The 25675-nt window shown below is 40.2% G+C and overlaps 1 protein-coding gene across 2 annotated transcripts in view; it reads right to left on the bottom strand.

Annotated features, from left to right (window-relative positions):
• Window positions 1-12588: 12588 nt before the first annotated feature.
• Window positions 12589-25675, bottom strand: part of BTBD3 (BTB domain containing 3) — a 34679-nt gene continuing 21592 nt past the window's right edge. Inside the window, exons 1-5 of one of the 2 annotated variants that reach the window (XM_004089543.3) lie at window positions 20915-24030; window positions 20325-20592; window positions 19748-19838; window positions 19090-19208; window positions 12589-16560 (exon numbers count right to left, since the gene is read on the bottom strand). In XM_004089543.3, the coding sequence (XP_004089591.1) occupies window positions 15528-16560; window positions 19090-19208; window positions 19748-19838; window positions 20325-20467 (1386 nt within the window). In that variant the 5' untranslated portion in view covers window positions 20468-20592; window positions 20915-24030 and the 3' untranslated portion in view covers window positions 12589-15527. Of the gene's footprint in view, window positions 16561-19089; window positions 19209-19747; window positions 19839-20324; window positions 20593-20914; window positions 24031-25675 lie in introns of those variants that run through there. The other variant, XM_003252844.3, reaches the window with a different exon arrangement.

Here is a 25675-nt window from a genome sequence, read left to right as displayed (position 1 = left end):
ACAGTTCTCTAGAGAAATAGAACCAAGAGGATACACAGAGAAATATATAAATGGAGATTTATAGTACGGTAGAGTAGCTCACACCTGCTAGTAATCTCAGCACTTTGGGAAGCTGAGGCAGGAGGATCCCATGAGTTCAGGAGTTCAAGATCAGCTTGGGCAACGTAGCAAGACAGTGCCTCTACAAAAAAAATAAATAAATAAAAAATAGCTGGGTGTCGTGGTACATGCCAGCTACTTGGGAAACTGAGTGGGGAGGATGACTTGAGTCCAGGAGTTTGAGGCTACAGTGAGCTATGATGATGCCACCACACTCCAGCTTGGGAGACAGAGTGAGACTTCATCTCTTAAAAAATAAAAATAATTACAAAGAGATTTCTTAAGTGCATTGGCTCACATGATTGTGGAGGTGAGAAGTTCCGTGCCAGCTGTTTGCAAGCTGGAAAGCCAGAACACTGGTGGTATAATTCTGAATCTGAATGCCTGAGAACCAGGAGAGCCACTGGTTTTAGGCCCAGAGTCCAAAGGCCCGATAACCAGGAACTCCAATGTCTGAGGGCAAGAGAAGTCAGAGGTACCAGATCGAGAAGAGTGAAGGAGAATTCATCATTCCTCTGCCTTTGTGTTCTATTCAGGCCCTCAATAGATTGGATGATGCCCATCCATATTGGTGAGAGCAGATCTTCACTCAATCTACTGATTCAAATGCTAATCTCTTCTGGAAACACCCTCACAAGCACACCCAGAGACAATGCTTTACCAGCTATCTGGACATCCCCGAGCCCAGTCAGATTAACTGTCACACCCTAGTACCTAGAAAGATGTATATTTGTTGAATGAATGAATGAATGAATGAATGATGGATATAAAACCATGGAACCAGATGAGATCACTTAGGGAGAAAGTACTAGAGGAAAGATTACAGGGCTCAATACCAAGCCCTCAGAGACACTCCAACATCTAGGGAGTGTGATAAAAGAGGAAGCAATAAAGTTATTTTCCATGGATCATCTGAGTCCCTCGCAAATTAGTCAAGGGGACATGCCTACCTAGAACTTATGCTTCAACCTCTCCATTATGCAGTTAAACAGAACCTGGCATTCTCTGTCCTCGTGGTCTTGAGCTCCCTTCCTCAAAAAGACAGGCCATGCAGCCATTGTGTGCACCCCTGGTTCCTAAGGTCAGTTTTTTGGTGTTGGATTGGGAGGGAGTGAGTTGAATGTATGATCTGGGGAGACCATACATAAGTAGGGAGCCCCCCTGTGCTTTGAGATAAAGTCAGAGGTGGTAAGAGAATGGGAGTACACTATGAGCAGGGGCCCAGGACTCAGGAACCACCTCTCATCAATCACCGTATTCCTTGGTGCAGAACTTGGAGGGGCTGAGGATTCAAAACTTGAACCTGGCTTCCCAGGTTGCTACAAAGTCATATTTGTCAAGGCAGAATACTAGAACATATTTTATTTAGCAGTTTTCCAGCTTGATTAGGATGCTAGAATATATTTTATTTAGCAGTTTGTTAGCTTAATTTATAACTTTTAATATTTTGGCATATGTAGGGAGACATTTGTTCAATTGTTCTTGGTTCTTTAACTGTTAGCGTTGGGCATAGTTAGGTGAAGGGTCTGAGGTGGGACAGTGTTGCTACCTCCAGAAGCCAGGATATCTGAGCCTCAGTTCCAATCCGTGGAAACCCATGCTGCACTGGCAATTAAAATTTGCAAAAATTGGATTATGTTGCCACCAAGGGAACTGTGAGAATGCTCTAATAAAATCATGATCTAAACTTCCAGACCTCTCCCAGATATGATTAACAAAGATCAAGAATGCTTTTCTATTTAATTAGGGATTTTATGAAGTAGGAGTCCTCAAGTAAGCAGCTATGCATAAATCTCAATCTCTGCATTTAATGGGATGTATTATTTAAGTTTTAAAATTCAGGAGTCCAGTGTTTGTAGAAACATTAGTCTATGTTATAAGATGCTACAGCTTGGTTGATCACAGAGATCCCTTTGTTCGCAGAAGCATCTGTAACAAGCCAGGTTTACTTTCAAACGTCTTTTCAGCTATAAGTTATCGGAGTGGGTCCTGTTAGCATTGCAAATTAAATTTAGGGGAAACACTGTCTCTGCTCAGGAACTGCATGCCATGTATGAATTCTTTGATTCAATCCCTACCACAATTTAAAATATTTTTTCTTATGAAAATTTTCAAAGATAAAGAAACATAGATTGTAAAATGAAACAATGTACCCCTCACCCATTTCAACAATCACCAACATTTCCTTCAGTTTTTCGTTTGGTGATCATTCCACAAGAGTCTGAAGTAGATATCCTCTTTTTGACTGAAGGCAATGGGGTTTTTTCTTGGTTTGGGGTTACTTTCATTTCTTTTTTTCTTTTCTTTAGCTATCTGAATGAGTTTCATCTTCCCTCTTTGTGTCAACCAGAATGATGGGGACCTGCTCCCCAATGAACATCTACAGATAAATAAATGCATTAATTCCATGTATGGGTTTTCACAGCATTGATGTTTGGCTACTCTTCTCCCCTGATTATTGCATAAATGCTTCCATTGTTAACCAGAAAGGAAAATGCTTCTAGGAAGAAATTGGAAAGGTGACATCAATTTAACAAAGCCATTTGGGGTTAGCACAAAATGACAGGACAGCAGGAAGCAGTTAAAAAGCTTCCCCTGACAAGAAAAGCTAAATGACTCAGAGAGCTGCTCCCAATCAGACATGCTATTGACAAGAGACTCGTTCTGAAAATGACCTATGAAAGACTGCATTCTGACCACACACGATAATTTGTTTTTCTAACCAGGGTGACTTAGCAGGGGTTTGGGTAAACTGCATGGCTCCTGTGCAAATGACAGTCACATGGCAAAGCCCGACACCTGGCTCATTTTATTTATTTAGGCTGTAAGAAGCCACTTGTCATGTGTCTGGTGACATTAAGCTGTTTCTTCCCACCCGTCTCCATCGTTGTGACAAGATGGCCCCCACAGGCTCACCCACCAACCTGGTCCCTCCTTACTCTCCCACCTGTTGTGAAGTGGTCTTTTACCTTGAGATATGAGTGCCATTCTGCAAGATAAATGTTCTTTCACCTTCAATCTTTGCTGATCAATGTGGGGATGAAGATGGGGCAGGAAGTGGGACAGGCTGCCCAAGTCCAAAGGCTATAAAGGGAGGTCAGTGAGCAGCACTGGTGGGGCCCCTGAGGCAGGAAGGGTAGAAAGGAGGGGTGAGTGTATCCAAGAGGACCTCTAGCTCCCCATGTGAGGCTGGCTTTACCCAGCCTGACAGAAGAGCAAAGCGGATAGGAAAGAAAACTTTGACACCGTCTTCTGGACTCCGGGTATTTCTCAGGCTGCTGTGAGCAAGACCGGGCACTTTCTGGTGAGGAACAAAGCCCACACATCCTTTCAGCTGCTGCAAGACCTGAGGGCAATGCTCCGTGGAGAGGAGTCAGGAGGGGCCTGGTTTCTCACTTCTTCTCTTTATCCTGAATGGCTGGTGAATCTGGCCTGCACTCCAGGCCCTACTTGGAGGCCCAGCAGCTGAAAACCCCCCAAGGAAAAGATCTACAAAGATCACTCACGGGACTCCAGCCAAGGCTTGGCAAATCCACAAAGGCTCCTTACAGAGGTTGGGCGGTAGGCCACCAAGGTCTAACAGAGACACCTCCCTACCCCTGGCAGCTTGTCACTGTGCGACATCCCCCCACTTCATCCAAAAGAAGCTGACTCCTTTCCTTCATCCCTCTTCCAACAGTTTTGCATCTCAGAGGAAATGGTCTGGCTCGCTCTCTCTCTCTCTCTCTCTCCCTCCCTCTCCTCTCTACTCTCTCTGTGCTCACTCCCTTTTCCACCCCCATTCCTCTCATGATTTATTTTGCCTGCAGCTACTGCTTGGATATGGTTTGTTCCCACCAACACTCATGTTGAAGTTTAATTGCCAGAGCAGCAGCATTAGAAGGTGAGGCATAATGGGTAATTTTGTGGTCACGGGGACAGATCCTTCACCAATAGATTAATGCTGTCTTGTGAGAATGAGTGAGTTCCTGCTCTCTTGGGAATGGATTAGTTACTGCAAGAGCAGGTTGTCGTAAAGCAAGTTTCTTCCTCATGTGTGGTCCCTCTTTGCACACACCTGCTAGTCTTTCTGCTTCTCTGCCATGTCTTGATGCAGCATATGGTTCTCTTCAGAAACTGAGCAGATGCCAGTGCGATGCTCTTGGACTTTCCAGAATCATGAGCTAAATAACCTATTTTCTTTATAAATCACCCAGCCTACCATACTCTGTTATACCAACACAAAATAAACTAAGACACTTGTGCTATCCTATTTCTAGTTAGGCCACATCCATGCTCCTTTCTGGAGTTTTCTTGAGTCAGATGTGACTTGCATATATGGAAGATTTGGTTTTACTGATCTAATAACTATTCAACTGACATGGTGGGTGTTTCTTTGCAACTACAGGATAAGAGTTCAGTCCACTTACTACCTGCACTCTGTCTCCGTAAATGAGACATTAAAGAATGACAAGAAGACCCACCGCAAACATCCAAAAAATACCAAGTAGAGCTTTCTTGCACACATATTATGTGTATACATTGGACCATATCAGAAATAGATGTAACTACCTCTGCTTGGTTATGCTTTCTTGGGGTGTTTGTCTTTATGGGAAGTTGGGTTCCTCTTAAATGTAGCAGGAGAGGTTAACAAAAAGGGGGTGAGAAGCTTTAACATTCTGCAGCTGGGAAGAGATCTGTCAACTGCAGCCCTAGTTTTCTGATTGGGCTGAGTGATGGAGCCAACCTCTGAGAAGCCACCATGGCATGTGACTCCCATTCACATTGAATGCTACCACCAACACAACTGTACCTACAGTCATGGCATTTTCATAGGCGGTAAAACCACTCACTGGTGAACTTGAAAATATTTGAACTATATCACAATTGCTCTATTTTAATATATCTTTATTTAAGATAAGTGTTAAACATATCTTCATTTAAGACAGATAAAATAAGTGTTCAAAACCCAAACAAGTTAAATTTCTTGGGCTGCCCTCTCTTGATTTCTGGTAAACCTATGTGGCAAAATAAAATCTCAAATTTGGGGTAGAAATGGAGTGATTTAGCAACTCTGTAGTTGACTTCTTGGCTGTTTAATAAGTAAATATGATTCCTCAGTAAGTGCTATAGTCTGAATGTCTCTGTGCTTTCAAAACTCATATGTTGAAATCCTAACCTCCAATGTGATGGTATTATGAGGTGGAGTCTTCAGGTAGCAGGAGGTAGTTAGGTCAGGAGGGTGAAGCCCTCATAAATGGATTAGTGCCCTTAGAAAAAAGCCTGCGAGACTCTTTGCCCCTTTCACTCTGTGAGGATACATCAGGAAGATGCCACCTGCGAACTAGAGAGTGGACTCTCACCAGACATTGAATCTGCTGGCATTTTGATCTTGGAATTCCAAGCCCCAGAATGGCAAGAAATCAATTTCGTTATGTATCAACCACCTAGTTAGTTATTTTGTTATCATAGGCTGAACTGTCTAGGACAGTAAGGAATGCAGGATCTAAGACACTCTAGAAGTTAAAACTTCCTGTTCTGTGGAAGAAGGACAGTGAGAAAGCAGCCAGGGCTTCCCGCTTCAGAAAGGGAAGAAAGACAAACAAGATCAATGGCATTGTTGTACCTCCCCCAAGACCACAGAGCAAGGAGCTGACACGCAAATGCATGTGGAAATTGTCAAAGGGAACCAAGACACACTTGGTGTAGTGTAGGAAAGTCACATAAGAAACCTATTCTGTTGAGGAGCCCTTGGTGATATGGTCACAAAATGCAGAGAAGATTAAGGAACTCCTTGTCAAACACTGCTTAGGAGTAAGGATGATGTGCCCAGACCAGCGGCTTGTGAACTAGCCCTATCTAGACTTTCCCCATGTGCTGAGCATTCCCAGGTTGAACACTGTGAGTTGGGCCCATGCCAAGGAACCCTGAAGAGAAGAAATGGGAGAGAAGCTCTAAGTAAAAAGCTGTGTGAGGCTTCTTGCTAACCTGAACCCCATCCTTCCTCCCTCTTCCAGCCAATCCTCCTTCTGCAGTTCTCTCTGACTCCAAGGGTTGGCTGGGCTGTTTTCTTTCAGCACACGGTCTCACCCCATCTTCCTGTACCTGGAAGAAGCACATGGACCATCTAAGGTTTCCTTTGGGGTGTTGCTGTGAACAGTAATAAAACACAGAGGAGAAAAATCCTTCCTCTTCACCTCCACACCCTTTTTTTGCTTTACTAGGGCCAGGTTTCCTGAGTTAAATTGTGCAGTGATGCGAGCAGGGCAGTATATGAGAATGGAAGTAAGGTCATAAGTGACAAGATAAAAATTATATCTAATGAGGTGTTTACTAATTCCAAACGCAAGTTCCAGCTTGAGGAGTCAGAGCTTGGGTGTGAGACACAGTCCGGTGAAAAGCTACAGCTGTGGCTGGCTGGAGGGTTGGGGCCTGAGAAGCAACTCTTATCAGCAGAATCAACTAGTTACATGGGAGGAGAACTGCCACATGGATATTTGGACAGTTTATGCTGAGTATGAGGGAGAGTTCTCCCCCTCTCCTCTATAAAACCTTCAGTAAAATCTTCAGTTCACTAACGCTTTCTGTGCAAGTAGATTTTCTGTGGGTAACTTCAAGTGGCATTAAATGTAGGGTCCAGGTTGAAAAGGAGCAGAGTGTCTATCTGTAGGCTTCTCCAAGCCTAGGTTGAAGTTCTGGCTGCTTGACTGTATATGTGGCCAAATATGCCATCCCTCTCTGTACCCACAGCCCTGTCTGTGTGACTTGCAGCCCTTTTCAGTAAAGAAGTCTAATTCTCTACCCCATGCACCTGGGAGGCCTTGTGACTTGCTTTGGCCAATAGAATGCAGCAGAAGTGACAGTTTACGAGTTTTGAGCCAAAGCCTCAAGAGGCCATATGTGTTTCTTCCTGTTGCATGTGGTATTTTTGTGCCTCCACCATAGCCATGAAGATGTGCTTGGGCTAGTTCGCTGGAGGATGAGACAATCGAAGAAACCTGCCCTAGCAGAAGGCAGTCAACCCTCACGCATGTGAGTAAGCCCAGTCAAGACCTGCAAAGCTGCCTAGACCACCTGTGGAAGCACAACTGCATTGCAATATGCGACTGAGGTGTTGTGTTTGTTTTGTATTATGTGGGCAACAGAAGGCTGACACAAATGTATTTTAATTTTGACATTCTGGGTGGTAGGTCAGAGGCAAGAAGGAAAAAGACAGAGATTGGGGCTACAGAACGGGCTGGACAGGGGCCCCGTGAAGCCTAGTGGGCAGATAAGTCAGCTTGGGTTTGGAGGCGGGAGAGGACACACTGCAGGCCAGGACCTATCTGGAGGAAGTGCAATGGTTACAGAGACAGTCCCAAGCATAGGCAGGCACTAAGACCAGTTCATGGTGATCAGACCATTAAGTAGGTGGCATGTCAAGTGCATGAGTTAGAATCAGCACACTGCTGATCAGACTGGATCTCTGGGCCTCTGAGAAGCAGATGGAAGGATGAGGGTATAGGGACATGAACAGGCAGGAGCCAGGTCAGCTAGCAGCGATCAGGATCAAAAAGTTAAGAGTCAGAGACTGGGCCTTTGATAATCAGCCCCACTGCACCCTGGGTATCTTATCTTCACTCTTCTAGGATCTTCATCTTTCTCCCCATCCCCTGACCCCTGTGGTCTTCATTGGCATGGCTCTCACCGTCCTAACTGCCCTTCTGGCCTCCAGCATGATCCAGTCTGTTTTTCCCAGATGCAGATGGTGGTTTTGTTGGAGTTGGCTGCAGGATCATGGGTTCAGGGTATAAGCACCAGACTGATTTCTCAGAGTGTGTGGTGCCAGGGTCCCCAGCAAGAATCACAGTGCTAAGCTGGAAGTCCGTGTGGCGGTGAAGGAAGGTTCCAGGATTTGTCTACATCAGGGTTCTCAACCTTTCACGCGCATTAGCAGAATTCTGACTACCCCTCTCCAGCTTCATATAAACAAATGGGACTGGCTGCGCCCAAGACCTCCTAAATGAGAATCTCTGGGGACAGGTTGGAGGATGCTATCACAGGTTTACTTTGCAAAATAGAGGAGAATCCGGTCCTGAAAAGGGGACAGAGAATTAGTTTCTGGGATGATAGAGCCCTAGGGAAATGAGGTCCAAGTGCTGGCTCATGAACTGAGACTGTAGATGGGGACATTCGTGGGGAAGACAGAGATGAAGTACAAACAACCATGGGGACACCCAAATAAAGTTGTGAGTGCTTCGGGCACACCTGTGTTTACTTGAATAAAAACAGTTAGCCATTCAAATATTCCCTGTAACATTCACATTACTTATAATAAAGGTCAAACCTGCCCTCAACACGTAACAAATAATGTCAATGCTAAAACTGATTTCAATCTCAAAATATTTGTAGAAGGGGCTATATCTAAAATTGCATAAGGCTGTAAGCCACAAAAAGACCTTAGTTTGACTCTAGCACAACTAGTAAAGGTGATACTAATATTTTTTTCCTGCAAAATAGACTCCTCTTGGAAAATGTCTCAAAAACTTGTTATGCACACACACGTTCAGCTTTTACAAAGTAATTTTCTGAGAAATCCTACACAGTTCTCTAGCAGAGAAGCTGTCTGATGTGCTAGAATCCATCTAATCAGAATAAATCATTTCTATCTCTCATTAACATGACAAAATTGAAATATTTATAAGAAGTATGGTTAGAGTATGAGAATTCCTCAATAACCCAGCTCTCTGTAGCTTTATATTCTCCCTATTGACCACAGCAATTTAAAAAAGCAACAAAATCACTTTTTAATTGTCTGCATTGATCCAAATTGTTAAAAGTATGTATAAACTATAAGTAAACTGGTTCTCATAAATGCAAATGAGGCAAACGCATGGGTTTAATCTGTGGCTTTTAACATTTTTTCACTTAATGAACACTTACGTGGCACTTCCTCTTTGCCAGGTACTACTGTAAGTGCTTTAGAAATAATGTATTTCATAGTCATAATGACCATTTTGAGGAAGGCACTATTGTTACTGCCATCATTCTTGAGGGAACTGAGGCTCAGAGAGGTGAAGTAACTGCCCCAATGTCACCTGCGGTTAGAGCCATGGTCAAAACCAGGCCGTGGTCTGGCTCTAGGGTTTGAGCTATTAACCTCTATCCTGTCGATTCTTGTTTTACCTTCTTCCTAAAAGATTGTAAAGATACAATCAAGGGTGGATATCTATATACCAACTATCTACAGAGGGTGGTAGAGAAAAAACTGTTTGCCTTCCCTCTCCATAGGATAAATGTAAGACAAAAGGTTGCATCCCACTTCAGCAAGCCCCTTTCTGATTGGATATTGAGAAGCACACTGCACCCTGGGGATCTCCCCTCCACACTTCTAAGACCTCCATCCTTCTTTCCATCCCTGGCCCCTCTGGCCTTCACTGGCATTGGCATGGATCTCTCCACCCGAACTGCGCCTCTTTCCTCCAGTCTCACCCAGTATACCATTCCCAAGGCTGTTTCTAAACCACAAAACTATTGTTTTCTGTAACTCAAATCTCTATGTCATTGATTTATTTTGTGGATAAAAGCCAGATAGTTTAGCCTTATACACGAAGTGTTTACTTCATGCCTCTGCCCAGCTGATCATCCTACTCCAAACCTGGCACACAGTAGGTGGCCTCATTCTTCCACGGGTTCCCTTTACTGAACTGTATTAAGCTGTCTGCCATTCTGTCCCCACTGATATTTCCTCTTCCAGAATTCCCTTCATCCCCCTCTTTCCCCTCATGACAATTTGCATCACCAGTCTTCACAAAGATCATTCTAGTGCATCCTTTACAATCCAACTTAAGCATCATTTCCTCTGGGAAACTTACTGTTCTACCCCAAGGCAAGCCACGTCACCTCTTACTGGTCTCTGACTCTCCGGTATCTCTGTGACTACCTGGGACGAAGCAAAAGATCAATAAATGATTAGTGAATGAATGAACGGTGGGTTGATCCCTTGAATGATTCATTAAACCTTCTGTCTCTTCTAGGGAACTCAATTATGCAAAAAAAACAATATATTCTTCAGTCCATTAATGCCTCCAAATGTTCTTGGACTTTTTCTTGAAGACTGAAGATCTACGACAGCCTTTAATTTTGAATCAATTAATGTTCAATGCACTGTATCAACACAATTATAAGGGGTGCTGAAATAATTTAAAGTTTAGTACTGTTTAAGACAAGCACAAAAATGAAAATTCCCTAAGACAGCTAGAATATCTCTCAAAAGCACATTTTTACATATTCTACAGTATAACAGAATGTACCCTCTGCTTCAAGCTTTTAAAGATTATTTGTGCTTCCCTAGTCACTATCTTTCTTTTGACTTTTTGAACACAGTTTAGGGAAGAAACTTCATATTGTATAGCCACAGTAAAGGCTGCCACGTATCAAAATATTTTATAGACTTTCCTAGTTTCTCACAAAAGTCTTCATACTTCAGGCTGCTCACTGATTTGCTGCAGCACTCCATGTCAAAGCTAACATAGAGGCCACTAGTATGACTTATCTTTAATTTCTTTCAGGTGTAATTTTACTCTAAAACCATTGAAATCAAACAGAGTTTACTAAATATAAAACTGCCCACCAGTCATAAAAACAAAAATGTCTTAATTTGAAGTAACTTTCCGTACTGTTGTCACATGAAGTGAAGAAGGACATCATCCTCATATAACTTTGAACACATGCCCACTCTGATTACTACCAACAGCTTAGAGAGATCTTAACAGTATTGTTTAAGGGTTAGTAGTCTAATAGATAACTTTTATTATGTCCTACATACAGATGTATTTAAAGTACAGGTTTGACAAAGAGTGGGTTGTTTTGTCTCACTACCTGTCTTGAGGTTAGGGACTTTTTAGATGGCAGAGCATAAAACAGCAGCATCTGCTAGTAAAACTGCTGTCCACTGGACACTGAAGTAGATGGGCATGTAAACAATGATCATGAGGATAGTTAGGGTCGGCAAAAATAGGAATTACACCTTCCCTACTGCCCTTCACATCTCAAAAAAGTCTCAGAGGCAACAGGGGGAGATGCCCAAGTTCGGAAAGTGTACTCAAACATTCTCCGGAGACCAATCTGTAGCTGCTAGTGCCTTACACTGCTTGAAGTGCAGCAGGGTCAGCCAGTCTTCACTTCTTCTTCACAGGTATTTCATTCTCACCTACCTGGCAATTTCTTAGTTGAGAAACTTTTCACCAGTGTTTATGTTGGTTATGGAAATAAACGAAGAAACTATTTTTGGAAATTTTCCCTGGTATTAGTTTTTTAGAACACATATTCTGAAAAGAAGAGGATAAGTGAAGCGTAGAGCAACGGGAATAGTTGGTCAATAAATGCAAATGGCTCCATAAAAACGTTGAAATGTACTAACGAGGAATCCACAAAGTGTGTTTATCTTCACTGAAGCACCTCAAAGGCACTCAAAACCCTGCTCTAATAAACACTTAACCACAGGTTTTCAGGGCAACTTGCTTGTTTTGGCCTCCACATTTTATACCATTTAGGTCTTCAGAAATGCTTTTCTCCTTCTTGTTTTCTTCCAAGTGTAAGCCCATGGCTTTCACAGGCAAGTTACAGAGTCAACTGGGAAGACAGCGTACTTTCCTTGACATGTAGATCCCAAGTCCCAACAATGAAGAAGGATCGTTCCCAATTGTCTTGGAATAATGAAAATAAACATATATGGATTAAGTGGCAACAAAGAAGAGATAATGGCTAAGGCATTCCAGGATTAAAGATCTCACAACTCGGGTTGTAACTGTGATTAAACTGATGAGAGTAGGGAGTTCCAGTGCCTTTGTTCTTTGGAGTAATTCCAAAACTCCTCTGGGCAGGTATGCTATGGAAACTGAACCCCGAGTACATGAAGTGGTTAGGCAAATATACAGGGTTTCACACTAAACTGCAGGAGAAAAGCATCAGAAACTGCAGAAAAAAAAAGTGTATGTGCATAATTATGTATGGGTATGTGGATGTGTGTGTATATAAATACTTGATATAAAGAAATATAATGGAAAACTAGTTGAGCACATAAAAACTATATACAAAATTCTTACGAGCCATTTTTTAAATTCCTAGACTTAAGCTACTGTAACAAAGGAAAAAGCAGCACTGGTCATATCAGAAGCCAGATGTCATTCGGTATCAACACCCCCCTTAGTACAGGAAGATCCAGACATTTGGGCAACTATAGCTTCAGAGTACCGGCCAACCACAAATTCCATAACAGAAATATAAATGCATCCATTCATTCCCTCTCATTAACAGTCAGGCTTTGAACAATGCAAGTGATTAACACATTCACTGTTCTGTTATCCTTTTCCCTCAAATTTTTACTTCTTTAGGGATCAAAGATATCTGAACACTTAGCTAACAAATGCCTCTGCGAAACCATCTCTGCAAAATGTAGTGGGCATCAAAACTGCCAGAATGAATTTCTGACTATTTCAAGGGTGTGACAAAAACACTAAGGAAAACAAATCTATGAACTAGTTTTATTTTATTTGCATTTAACATGATTATACACATTCATGTGTCTAACAAGATCTGCACTGTTACATTAAAAATACAGTACAATAACATTCAACATGAGGTACTTCATATTTATATATTTTTCCTTCATAAATAATGCTGTAAGCTACTAAATTCAAGCACACTGATGCACAAGTGGCTACAGTGTCTTGAATTAGCTGAGCTTATTTAAACACCTTAATAAACAAAAAAGACAGTTCAGTGCAATAATTATGTAGAAATTAGACCATTTACTTAAATACTATTTTAAGATATGCTTAAAGAATGTCACATTAGAACTGCTAGCCTAGTTCCCCTTTATCCCCAGGATGAACAACGACAAAGACTGCCAGCCAGATACATTGGGGAAAAGCATCTACAGTGTATTCTGCTTAATGAAGTTGTGTTTATAGAATAGAGTTGCCTGCTTTGTTAGAACAATGGTTTCTAGTTTTAAAAGCTACAAAATCCAAGATTACAAAAGAAGATAAAGCAAGCACATTAGCCTTCATTCCATTTCATCGAAAATGCATAAAGGAGAATAGGGTTTAAAATGTAAAATTTCCTATTCTAAATACAATTTTCAAATTTTACCCACAGCTCTCGGCACCAGCCAATCAGATGGTAGATTTTAAAGTAATAACAATTAACATAAAATTACATTATTCTATACACAGTGTACAGGATTTCACATGACTTTCACCAGCAGCTCACTAGTCACATGGAGGCAGCTAGCAAACACGGGCACTGACAGTGAGTGTTAGTGAGTGAACGCACTGCACTTGAAGACTATCACACCCACCTCAACAATCTGATAGGATGCAATTCAAGTTTCTTCTCCTCTGGCTTACAAACAAGTGCCTTCTTAGAAGGTCCACCAACTTGCACGGTAGCTATGAGTTACTGAAATGTTTAACCATAATTTAAAAACCAAATCTTTCGTAGAAGTATGCTTTTTAATTGAAAATGTACCTTTGTACACCAATGCTCTGCCAAACTACCTGTAATCTCCCTAGTAAGAAATAATTATAATTTTAGAAAGTTGTCCTGGAAATACTCATCTATAATCACCAGTAACAGCTTTTCATCATCTATGCTAATAGATGTAGGTAATGGCAAGAGTGATTAAAACATTTCCAATAATCCAGTGTTCTCCTCCCTCAGGGAAGCCAGCAGAAGGCAACAAGCCCACATCTACAGGGGAAGAAGTGGCCCAGAGGCACAGTGAATAAGTAAGGGCAGTCACTCATGGGCCTTGCTGGGGCCAGCAGGAGGACCATTACTGTCCCACCTCTTACTAGCCAGGTAGAGAGGAGATAGTTCCTGAGCTGGCAAACACACTTGCATGCGCATGGGTGCGCAGGCACACACACACCCCAGGACTAACTCCTGGCTCCAGACAAGCCAGTTTCAGGCTTGCAGAGCAGGAGCAGGAGGCGGTCAAGGACCACACTCTGGGTGGCGGAGGGGAAGCCATCTCAGGATCACACTGAGCAGAAAAGCTGCCCAGAAACATATGGATACTTCAACTGGAAGTGAACATACTGGACACTGCCAGGGACACAGGCACTAAACCAGCACAAGCCAGCAGCGAAGGATAATTTTTTAATAAGCTTTTCCCTCCTTTGTTTACATTATCTGTGGACAAGTAAGACAGCTAGATGTGATGCTGATGCAGTGAATATTAGGTATAATAAAATGTGTCACTCCAGACCATTTTTTATAAACCCTGCAGGCATATGTTGGCACTTTAAGATGGCCAGGGGCCAGATTCTAGCAGTCTAGGAACAGGACAAAATTAAAATTAACAAAGAATATAGTATATAATCAAAGTGGATCAGGTAAAGTATATTTCAAATTTTAAAAAATGAACAAAGATATCTCATTACATTAAATGTAGTGCTACAAAACTAGTTGCTACTCCATTTGTATAAAGAATTGTTTGGTCCTCTTTTAATGGGGAAAAAGAAAATAGAAATTCTACACAGTATGACTTGTACAAATAAGCAAACAGTGGGGATCAAAAGCTAAGTGGAGAGAAGAGTTTGGCTTTTTCAAACTGCATATTCTTACATGCCATCAATTAAATTATTTGTAGTATGAGTCTTTTTTAGGCTTCCTTTTTAAACTATCTTACTTTAAATTAGTAGGAATTTAACTTTTTTCTACTGACAATAAAATTTAAAAATTTACTTCTAAAAGAAGTATCTGTATTGAAATTTTTTGTCTTCTAAACTAAAAGAAAATAAATCCGCTTGTGGAAGTCATGGCCTAAACAAATGCCCCCAATTCCTTATTTTCCAATTTTACATTGATACTCTGAAGTGTTTAATACCTAACAATCTTATGAATTTAGAATTTTTTTAAATCCCAGAAGCAACAAATGTAAAAGGAATAAAACAAGAGCCAAACATGACCACTGTCTACTTTCTAAATTATTACTCATTACAAGGCAAAACTTCTTTCAAAATTGTACACTGAGGTTTATCTGTTTTGGGGGGTAAGAGGAGTTCTGTTTAAAAATAACTCTTGTTATCACTTTATTTCTGTTCATCAAACAACATCCAAAAGGAAATTCAAGGTGATCCAAAATTATCTTCAGAGGGACAAAACTGAGAGGGTGGTAGAACGCTTGGGAAAGCACATAATCTCCCCAGGTTCATAGAAGCAACTCTAAAAACCACAAAGCCTTAATAAGAACGTTAGCTCTTTTAAGCATATAGTTAAAAGCGGAATGCTGCATTTTTGCCTGTACATAATTAAAAGGCTAAAAGAAATTAGAACCTGTCTACCGCTTCATTCATTACAAATTACCGGCACTGATCACATATTTGCAGATGAGCTAAGCATCAAGCAAGCTGGAACCAGATGTGCACTTTGGAGCTCACGCTGCTTCAGGAAGTGAGTTTTCAAGCATAGAATATAAGTTCAGGGATCTGCCCTCCCTGTACCCCAGTGCCATTGGTGCTATCTGAGGAGCACTGAAACTGGACAGTCACTTTGCCACACTGAACTTCTGTCATGCCTTCTTGTCCAAAGTAGCTGAGTTCATTGCCATCCAGTATCACACTGGCTGTGTAGAAGGTGTCTGGCTCGATCTGCACTGGGTATTCAAACCATACCGGAAAGGTATTGCTGGACCCATCTGAGAAGTACTTGCTCAAGTTCTGCCCCAGGACAACGCCCTGCCGCTTAAGTTCAATCTTGGCACTGTATTCTGCAGAACCACAGCTGGAGCCATACAGCCCAAAGCCAGCAATGAACACTCTTTTATCAACTGCAAACTGGATGCTGTCACAGCGACCGCGATAGCGCCACTGGTTGCTTCGATAGGCACACGACTGGAAACGGTGACAGCGCTGGGGGACAAGGCCCTTGCGGGCTTTACTCACAAACTGCAGCTCAGGCTTTTTGGCTGCAGTATACCAGAGGAAGATGTCGTTGGTCTCATTGAGAGTTAATACTCCGGACTGTGCAGCACCATTTGCAAAATCATCAAGGGCCATTGTGGGTATGCGGATCAAGTAAAGTGCCTTTCCTAGGACCTTGCGTTTATTTTCAATGCTCAACGCTAGATCTTGTCGTTGGCATTCTACTTCAGCCCAGTTGAGAGCTGCCTCAAAAACCACAATTTCTTTGGCATTCAGAGTTTCCCTACGGAGAATACTTTCTAGTGTCTGGAAGTCGATATCGCAGAATCCCTCAGACTTGAGAGCTAACTCAGCCTGGGCATCAATCACCTCCCAGCAACGCTGGGTCAGGTCTGGCTCCTCGAACAGGCAGCTCTGGGAGAGGAGCACACAGGCATTTTTGGCACTCAGGCTGGTCTCCAGGAAATTAACACAGGCCCTGGCAAGGTGAGGGACGATGTACTTTTTGGCAGCATAAAGTGTGGCCAGCACTGTGTCAGCAGCCAAGTCAATTTCATCACAATAGATATATCTGTAAAAAGCACGTAACACGTAAGTGGAATTTTCACAAAATGAGTACATCCAGCAAGAAAAGATACAACCACTTTCAAGTTTGTTCCGAGAACATCATCTTATGTGACAGTTATTACAAACATATTTGGAGAGTAAAGGAACATCTGAAACACATTAATAAATTATTAATATTTTAACCCAGTAGTAAAGTTTGTACAATTAAAGATACTAACTTTGTGCTACCATTCTAGCCTCTATTTTATAAGCTGCATTCAGTGCCATCTCAACAAAACAAAAGCTATTGAAACTGAAAAAGAACTGCATATTGAATAGTCAACATCATAAAAAAATAGCAAAATTCTATTACATATACTACATTATATTTAACCAAGAATAGTCTCGTTATGGTTTAAGAGCAATTATTGCATCTTCGTGCTTTTGGAGTTTTCCTAAACACAAAATAAAACCTGAGATTAAATATTTTCCAAATAGTTCCAAGTTCAATGGATTATCAAGTATGGACTGCAATGCTATCTTCCAGTTAACTTTACATAGAATCCAACAGACTTTTTATTTGTTTTTGTTTTTTAAACTCAAAACTCTTTCTTCTCCACACATTCCTTCCACCTTCAGAATTCAAGATTACATTATTTCCAGATATATTTAATTAAAAGACAAAGTAGGAAAGCTTAAATATGTATTATTCCTGTGCTTCTGTGAACTGTCCTTATTTCAGGAGATAAAACACTTCACAGGATACACTTTTTGGGAGACAGTGGCAGTCTCCCAAAGAGGCATGTAAAGGTAATCATCATCTGCTTCTCTTCCACCTGAGGTCTACAGCTACTTCATCTGAGTTTTCTTTTAGTTACTGTATTTCACCTTAGTGAAACACATGTAACTTAAGAAATTAGCAATAGCTTCTGTAAGAAAGTAAAAAAACACAAGGATGGCAATGAGAAAAATGTCCACGATCACAAATGAAACCTGCCTTTTTGCTCACAGGAACCTTTCTCTTCTCTGATAGGCTAAGTCACCTACTGATGGCAAGGCCACTTGATAATACACCTGCGGCTCAGTGATGCTCTGACCGCAAGCCAGGACCCTGGGGAGGATCCTAGAGCACGGTCAGCACTTTCGAACTCTTACCCTGCAACTGTCAAGGGAGCAGCTGTTCTCTTTTTCTGACAACCCCAGGAATACTGGCTACTCATACTCCATGAAGCAGGCCACCACTTTCATAACTACAGCACTAGACCAAATGGCACCTGACTCATTTCTGATCTTACCACATTTTGTGGACTGTACGTATAATTTTATAAAGCTGTATCAATATATACTGTAGGCAATGCATCTGTGGGAAAAGATACTTGTCAAATGACTAATTGAATGACTTAGATGAGAGGTAATTCTCTGCCGTTCTTGTTCATGTTTCCTAATTAGGAAATATCAGGAATGATATAATAATTGAATGAATAATGAACTAAATACTTTTAAGTTCTAGAACTAACTATAATACTTATTTTTCAGAAGACAGTAAACAATGTATGGCAACATTTTAACTATATGTAGGAGTACTGTCCAACTTGTTGACCCACTGAATACTTTTTTCAACAAACATTTTACGTATTCCAATGAACTGAAATCCCTAGAGCAACAGATAACCTTAAAGTGACAGACTTTGCTGTGCTAGAATAAAGCTTAGGAAAAATCATAGAAATACTATTTAGAATAATAATTAGATTTTGATCACTTGGTGGACTACCACGTTGTCTAGTACCATACATGATAAAGAAGCTGATTCTATAACGTGGTTAACATATACTGGTGCCTGCAGAAGACCCCCCCAGACAGAAAACTATCTTTTTTATAAATATATAACATATCTTAAAGTTTCATATTTCTATATTACCAGTGAAAGTTTTTCTGTATAAATCCACATGAAACTGTACGAGACTATCCATACGTTTCTAAGATTTCCCCTCTAATATCAAATGCAAATACTTTTTACCCTTGAGAGTGTCTGATTTTACATGAGTATGTATATGCATGTGTACACAAAGATCCGATTATTTCAACAGATCGTAAGTTTTTCATTTGCTCTTAGGAGACAATAACTCTTAGAATACTCAGAAATCTCCCAACTGGTGGTACTTAAATAAGGTACTTAATTTCTGAAATTGTGAAGCAAAAACATTTGTTTAAAGAGTTTTTCACACACAATGCTTTCAGAGAGAACACCTTCTATTAGATAATACTAATACCAGAAAGTTATTTGTCTTTAATTTTAAGCTGTTAAAAATCATCACTATACATGCCACTTGCTCCCAAATTCTACGTCAAGGTGTGATTATAAATGCGCATAATTCCATATGCTTTCCACGGAAAGATAAAGTGTTTTTTTCCGAAAACATTTACAAGGTAAGCAGCACCCTCTTTCTTCATCCGTCTTCTTTTCTGTTATGCAGAACTTAAATTTAACTGTGAAACCAGCAGGGTACAAATACAGCATAAACAAACTCTTTCCAAACACACGAATGATGCTTACTTCAGCATAGCGAGAAAAGCAGCAGGTTCGACATCTGGTATACGGATTTCATCTTTGTCCTCTGCAAGTTCTCCGTAAAACATCGCATGGAACACAGAGCTCCCAACAGCTAAAACATACTGTGTAGAAAGGGAAATCTTATTTCATACACTAAATTGAAGGCATTTCCAGCAAATCAATGCAGAAAAACAACCCTAGGCAATCAGGTTTAGTAAACATAGCGTACCTAAAACCCACTGCTTTGAAAAAGCCAAGGTACACAGGGTGCTTGCCATGGAAGCATAAGACCATGCTGCTAATTATTTCAAAGCTTTAAGAGATTAACACACATGTCCCCTCATTACTAAATACATACAATAAAGCTTACATAACTGATTTCTAGGAGAAGGGTAAACATACGACTTTTCTGACCTGTCACAACAACTTCCCATGTCTGGAGAGTTAAGAGGGGATGTGTGAGATATAAAGCAGTATAGAAGGAAACAAAGAAAAAATTAAGCGTGGCCCAAGCCCTCTGGAGAGGGTGCGCTCTCTCCCTAATCGAGTGAAACATGCACTGCCTGACATCGGCAAGCTGCCCACACCAAGTTACAGGCTTATGGAGAGGGTCCCTCTTTGTAAACGTCAGGACTAAACCGGTCATGCAGCTGTTGCTTACTTTGTGTCCTGGCAACCGTTGAGTCCCACCTGGTGGCCCAACCACAAAATGTACATCTGCCATCAAATCATTATTGAACATCACCGCATTTCTATAAACAGAGGCAACTCATTAATTCACAGCAGCCTGCATTTTTAATAGCCCCTTTCCCAACATACAAAACCCACAAAAGACTTGCAAGCTAAGCAACAGTTCAGTAACTTCAAGGCAAAACAACAAATAAAGGTTCTAACTAAACTGTTCATAATCATTGCAAACACATGGGAAGTAACTAAAGTTTAAAATAAAAGTTATACAAACTTTTACTAAAGCTAAGGACAAATAAAAGGTTCCTATTTTCTATGGCCCATAGACAACCCTGTCACTTGAATGTTACAGCTTGCAAAAACATTTTTATCTAAGAGGAAAACAGCTGTACTGTTTTGGAAAAGATACAAGGCAATTTTCCATTACCAATAAAAAGCTTCTGGGAAAAGAGGAAACACAGATTTGTGTTAAAATACATTACAGGTTTTGCAAAAGCAGAAACTTCAACACAGGAAAACTTTTAAAGTAAATAGACTAGCGCGGCACTTACCTCTCTCTAATGGTGGGATAAAGACCCTGCCAGTTTGGGGCCGGGATAAGGTTGTTGTTACTGAGATTCTGCTGGTGGTACTGCTGGACGCTGGTGCTGCTGGAGTTGGCTGGCTTTTTACGGGGGAATATATCAGCAGCCATCTTCTTCTTTTTAGTCTTCAAGGTAATTATTTCATAACAAACTGGCGGCAACTTGCTGCTGTTGCTACTGCTGCTGCTGGTATTTGCTTTCTTCGAGCTTTTCTTGGACCTGTTCTTTACCGTCTCTGGAAGCATCAAGAAGAAGGTGAGACATTTCATGTTCTTTTCCTTGTCATCTACCATGAGTACAGTGTGTCTCTCTTTAGAGTTAGATATCCCAAATTCGTTTGAACATCAAGGAAAAGAGATTAGCCCGAGCTAAGAGGTTAACTGAAACCGACAAAGCTGATATTTTGCTGCTTTTCTCAGCCAGGCAAGGTGACCTTTTCACTATGTTGAATAGAAACTGGCTTTAAGTTTTATCCAGTACTGGGTCTGTTAAATATATCCCCATCATGATTCCTGTTTCTCTTATTTGCTCATAAAAATAACTGTTTCCTAGATCACCTGAAAATGCTACACTGTAAAGATGACAGGCACAGAGCTGTAGCACTTGTTTTCTGAATTAGGTTAGCAAGATGGGCTGGAGCTGCGTGAGTCTGTTCAGCCGGCTGAAGTTGTGTGGTGAATGGATCGGAGGAGAGTAGGTATTACAGCCCTGCAGATGGAGTCAGACAGTCAGTGCTCCGAGCCAATAGCTGAAGTCACCAATCATGATTGGACCAAGCAAAACAGTGACACCTATTGTAACATGCATAGTTCTGATATTAAAGGAACAGCAGCTGCATTTTCTTGTCTACTGTATATTTAAACAAGATAAATAACACATGAAATACATTTGACAACAGGAAGGGAGGAGTTTATGCCCACAGATTTCTCTTCAGTAGATACACATTATGTCCCCAGTTAAGCAGGATCAATTAACAAAGGGTAGGGACAGAGATCTATATTTCTACTAAAATCTTTTTCCCAGCAGCATTTAGTTTCAAACACTTAAAACAAAATCCTCAGTCTATAAACTGAAAAGGGTTATTAATAGCAAAACACATTTATTACACTTTAAAGGCAAAGGACGTTATTTTTCTTTTTCTTAGCCTCTGAGTGCAAGTCATAATCTAGTGCTAAAGAAGAGAACTGAGGCCATGTGTTCAGTTTACCTCCCAATGTTTTCTAGCTTCTATAATGGTCTTTGACAGGAGTCTCAGGTCACAAAATACGGCTAATTAGATTAAGATTATACCCATACACCTAAGTACACTGAAGCATAAGATAAACTCTAGAAGTAAAAACGAGATTTAAATAAAAACAAATCTGATGATCAATGTTCAAAGGCTGTAATTCTTTAAAAATATTTCAGATGGGGCCATGTTCAGGATCTCAACATTCAACTTAACTGTTAAGGCTACACTTAGTCTTGTCTTAATTTTAAAGAATATAATCCACAACTTCTAACACAGAACAAATAACAAGGCTATTCAAAATGATAAATGTTCGGATTCCACCTAGTTAAAATGCAAACAGGTTCTCTCCGCTTTGAATTAGAAGAATATAAGCTACTATTTGATTTTTATAGGTGTGAATCCTACAACCATTTCTAGCATTGGTGAGTAAAAAAAAAAAACAAAAACACCTGCAATAGGTTCTACACATGCTTATTTATTGTAAACAGGGACTAATGAAAATATTTAATCTCACCCCTATCTATTTGGATCACTCTCATTTGTTCAAAGCGCAGCAGCCATTTGCTACCCCACAGGCAAATGCACCCTTCATGACCACAGCTCTCCTTGTTGTAACACTTGTCTGAATAATGACTGCCTGACACAGTGAGGGCTCAGCAAATAAGAGTTATGATTGTTATTCTTATCATTAATAATCTGCTAAAGGCAGTTACCAGAAATCAGTCTTTAAATCCCTAGAACACTAAATTGAACCAAGAAATATCCTCTTTATTGTTGTTATTGTTATTCTTAAAACCATTTGCAAAGCCTCTGTAAGAGAACCAGGGCCTGTAGCACAGTTACCTGTCTCCATTTTAGATGGATCCTGAAGCACTGCTTATTTATGATGATGATCATGTTCTCAATAGCAGAACACGCACATACATATAGACACCTCCAAGTCATCTTCATATGCACTTTAACACACAATGTTAGAGAGGGATCTAGAAACCAGTTTAAAAAGCACATAGAGAAAGGCATGAAGAAACAAGTAAGCTCCCATTGACCTAATTATTCGGAATAGGGTTAACACTAAAGGATTTCTCTCCCACTCAAGTGCTACTGAACTTCCTGACCACTTCCTTGCAGGAAAGCCCCCATGCCAGGTAGGCCTTTCTGACTGGGATTAATCTCATAAATATTTCTAACAAATCTAGTATCTGGCTTTTCAGGTCAGAAGTAATCAATTAGAATGGAAAGGGAAACCAGCTGCTTTTAGGCAGACATACTATTAATTGGTAGCTGGATGGAGACAAAATAGAAAAAACATAAAACACAGATACAAGAACTTAGAACGGTTTGTGATCTTTACACATTTTGCATATGGTTCAATACCCATCACCAAGAAGTCTCCAAAAAACATGGCTCTTACACCACTAAGTTAAAGAAAAAAAAGTAAAGTGCATGTAACAGTTTGAGAAAGAGAATTATGCAATATTGTAGAACATGTTTTCTAAAATTGAAGATATAAGTTATTTAGAAAAATAAGTTTTGTAGAAAATTCTGACAATACTAGTTAAATCAAGTAGTGCTAAATCTGAATCATCTACAACAGTGCTACAAAGAGGGGCATTATTACTCCAATGTGTGTAAGGACTGATGAGCAAGACTGTTTAAAATCAACACAGAAAAATTATCTGACGGCTACTTTTTCTTACCACGGTAATAAGGCAGGTAATGCAGGTTCTTGCTACTGAAAATGTAGTTGAAGGATCAGCAGCAGCATCTACAGGGAGCCTGTTAGTAACCCAGAATCTCAGCCAGACTCTGGATCAGAATCTGCATTTCATATGGTATTCAAGGTTGAAAAAAACCTCACATAGATAACTACCAACTACTAGATGTCTTCCCAATGATCCAGTACCAACATCTGGTGCCATATGTTGCATTCAACTATTAAGTCAATTGAAAATAATTCAAAATAATTTAATTTGGTTCGGACATTAAAAACTTAACAACCCCTCACACCTTGTTATGAAATTCTTCTGATTAGGCCCCAAATGTCAAATTCTAGGACTGAGGTGTGCAGACAGCCAACTGAGAGGGACCAAGATATTCTCTGGAAAGGAAGCACCAGCCCCAATTATTTTAAAAGATAATGACAGTGATGATTTCAGCAGGAAAAATAAGGAATTAAAAAACGTCAACTATGAAGCAGACAATCACTTAGTATTTTTAAATGGTCTACTTCACAATTACATTTCAACAAATTAGCAATGTCGCATGGTAAAATTAGCCATCAATCTAGTTCAGTCCTGGCTGAGCCACTTAAAATAGAGAAAGGGGAGTATTTGAACAAATCATTTAGCCTTTAAAGGCCTCAGTTTTCCTCAGCTACAAGAGAGAAGAGATTCACTCAGAATGAATGTTTTTCAAACTTTACACTCAATCCACAATAAGAAATGCATTTTATATTCTTAGTACTAAACATAAACACACATACAGGCATACAAATGGAAAGACATGGCTCAAAAAACAAAACCTACTCTTAGCATGTTATGATATACACTCTGATATTTTCTAGTTTTTTCTTTTCTTTTTAATATTGGTCATAATCCATTCAACTGATCTCATGACCACAGTTTAAGAAACACTGGTCTAGGTTATTTCTAAGGGCATTTAAGGTTTAACACACTAGGTTCTTTTCTATCAAGAATTCGGACTAGGGATCACCAGATGATGACAAGTTCATGAAACTCCTCAAACTGTATGTGAAATTGGCAGTATGTGTGCATTTATTTTTCTAGAAAGAGAAGCCATGGCTTTCATCTGCCATGAGTAATTGCAACCCAGAATACAATAAAATGTTAGGGTTAAAATGTTATAAAACTATAAGATTGACTTGAATATACAAAATTTTGGTATCACTTTATTCTTTCATTTCTATAGTCTACTGCATTAAATACAAATTATGGCTTCTTTTCCTCCTTGATTAAATAGTTAAAACTCCATCTGTTGAGTCTGTAACCCAGAAACATCACCCACTGGGTTGAAGGGTAAAAAAGGATAGCAGCCTGATGTCTACTGCCACATTTTACTCCTAAAATTTCTTTCCAATCGGCATTTTATCACTTGTTTCTACACTTCCTGAATTTTAGAGCTGTCTGCCTTAATGAGGTAAATAGGCCAAGAAGTCCACCAAGTTTGTATGAAAGTATTCCCAAAATAAAACATACTGACTATGCAGTGCATTAGGTGTTGGGCATACGGTGGTGAGCAAGACTAGAAACCAAACTTAAAAGGTTAGCTAATAATAGTGGGTTTCAGTTGATTTTATAATTGCCAGAAAGCTGAATCACTGTTAACCTATTTCAATTCCCAATAATAACAAAATTATCAACATAATTTAAGCTCACTTAGATCATCCTTTTCACCACCGGAAGGTTTGTCAGCAATCCTACCTTTATTTAATACAATCTGACATATTCACTTTGCAAACCTGAATGAGGTTTGAAACTGAACGGGACTCCAGAAATCATTTAATGCAACTCTTTTTTCACAGGTATGGCAACTGGGTGTCAGAAGTATAAGGGGTTTGTGAAAATTCCACAGTAAAGAAGTGGGGCAACACCTGGACTATGAGGCAGATCTCCTGGCTTGTCATGTTGTTTGCTTCGTTCACTCTAATATTCACCCATAGTAATTACCTCACATACTTACAGAATGCTCAATTGTTATATTTCTAATCTACTTTAAAATAAAAAGCTTTCTTTTAAAGTTTACAAAGATGAAAACCATGAACATATGTAGTCTGCACCCCTGTAGGGGCACACTACAGGTAAGAATGCTGAAAGGATACTTGTGGAATGAGATGGAAGGAAGGAACCGCAGTGAGGACGCTGCTCAAAAACAGAAGAGGCTCTCCAGGTAAAATAAAGTTAGAAACCAGCTATTCACGGTTAACACCAACTTCTATGTCAACAACTAATATTGCTGGCAACTCTTGTTTAACTTGCTCTAACTCTGGACTCCTTGTCTGGACTTGTACATGGTTTACTACAAGGCCCCTAAAAAGCAACAGCAGTGAGGTTAACAGAGGTTTAAGCAA

The sequence above is a fragment of the Nomascus leucogenys genome, chromosome 11 (assembly GCF_006542625.1).
Source record: "Nomascus leucogenys isolate Asia chromosome 11, Asia_NLE_v1, whole genome shotgun sequence".
In the NCBI taxonomy this organism is placed as follows: domain Eukaryota; kingdom Metazoa; phylum Chordata; class Mammalia; order Primates; family Hylobatidae; genus Nomascus; species Nomascus leucogenys.
Note: the sequence above shows the minus strand (reverse complement) of the source record. Positions and strands in the feature narration are given on the sequence as shown.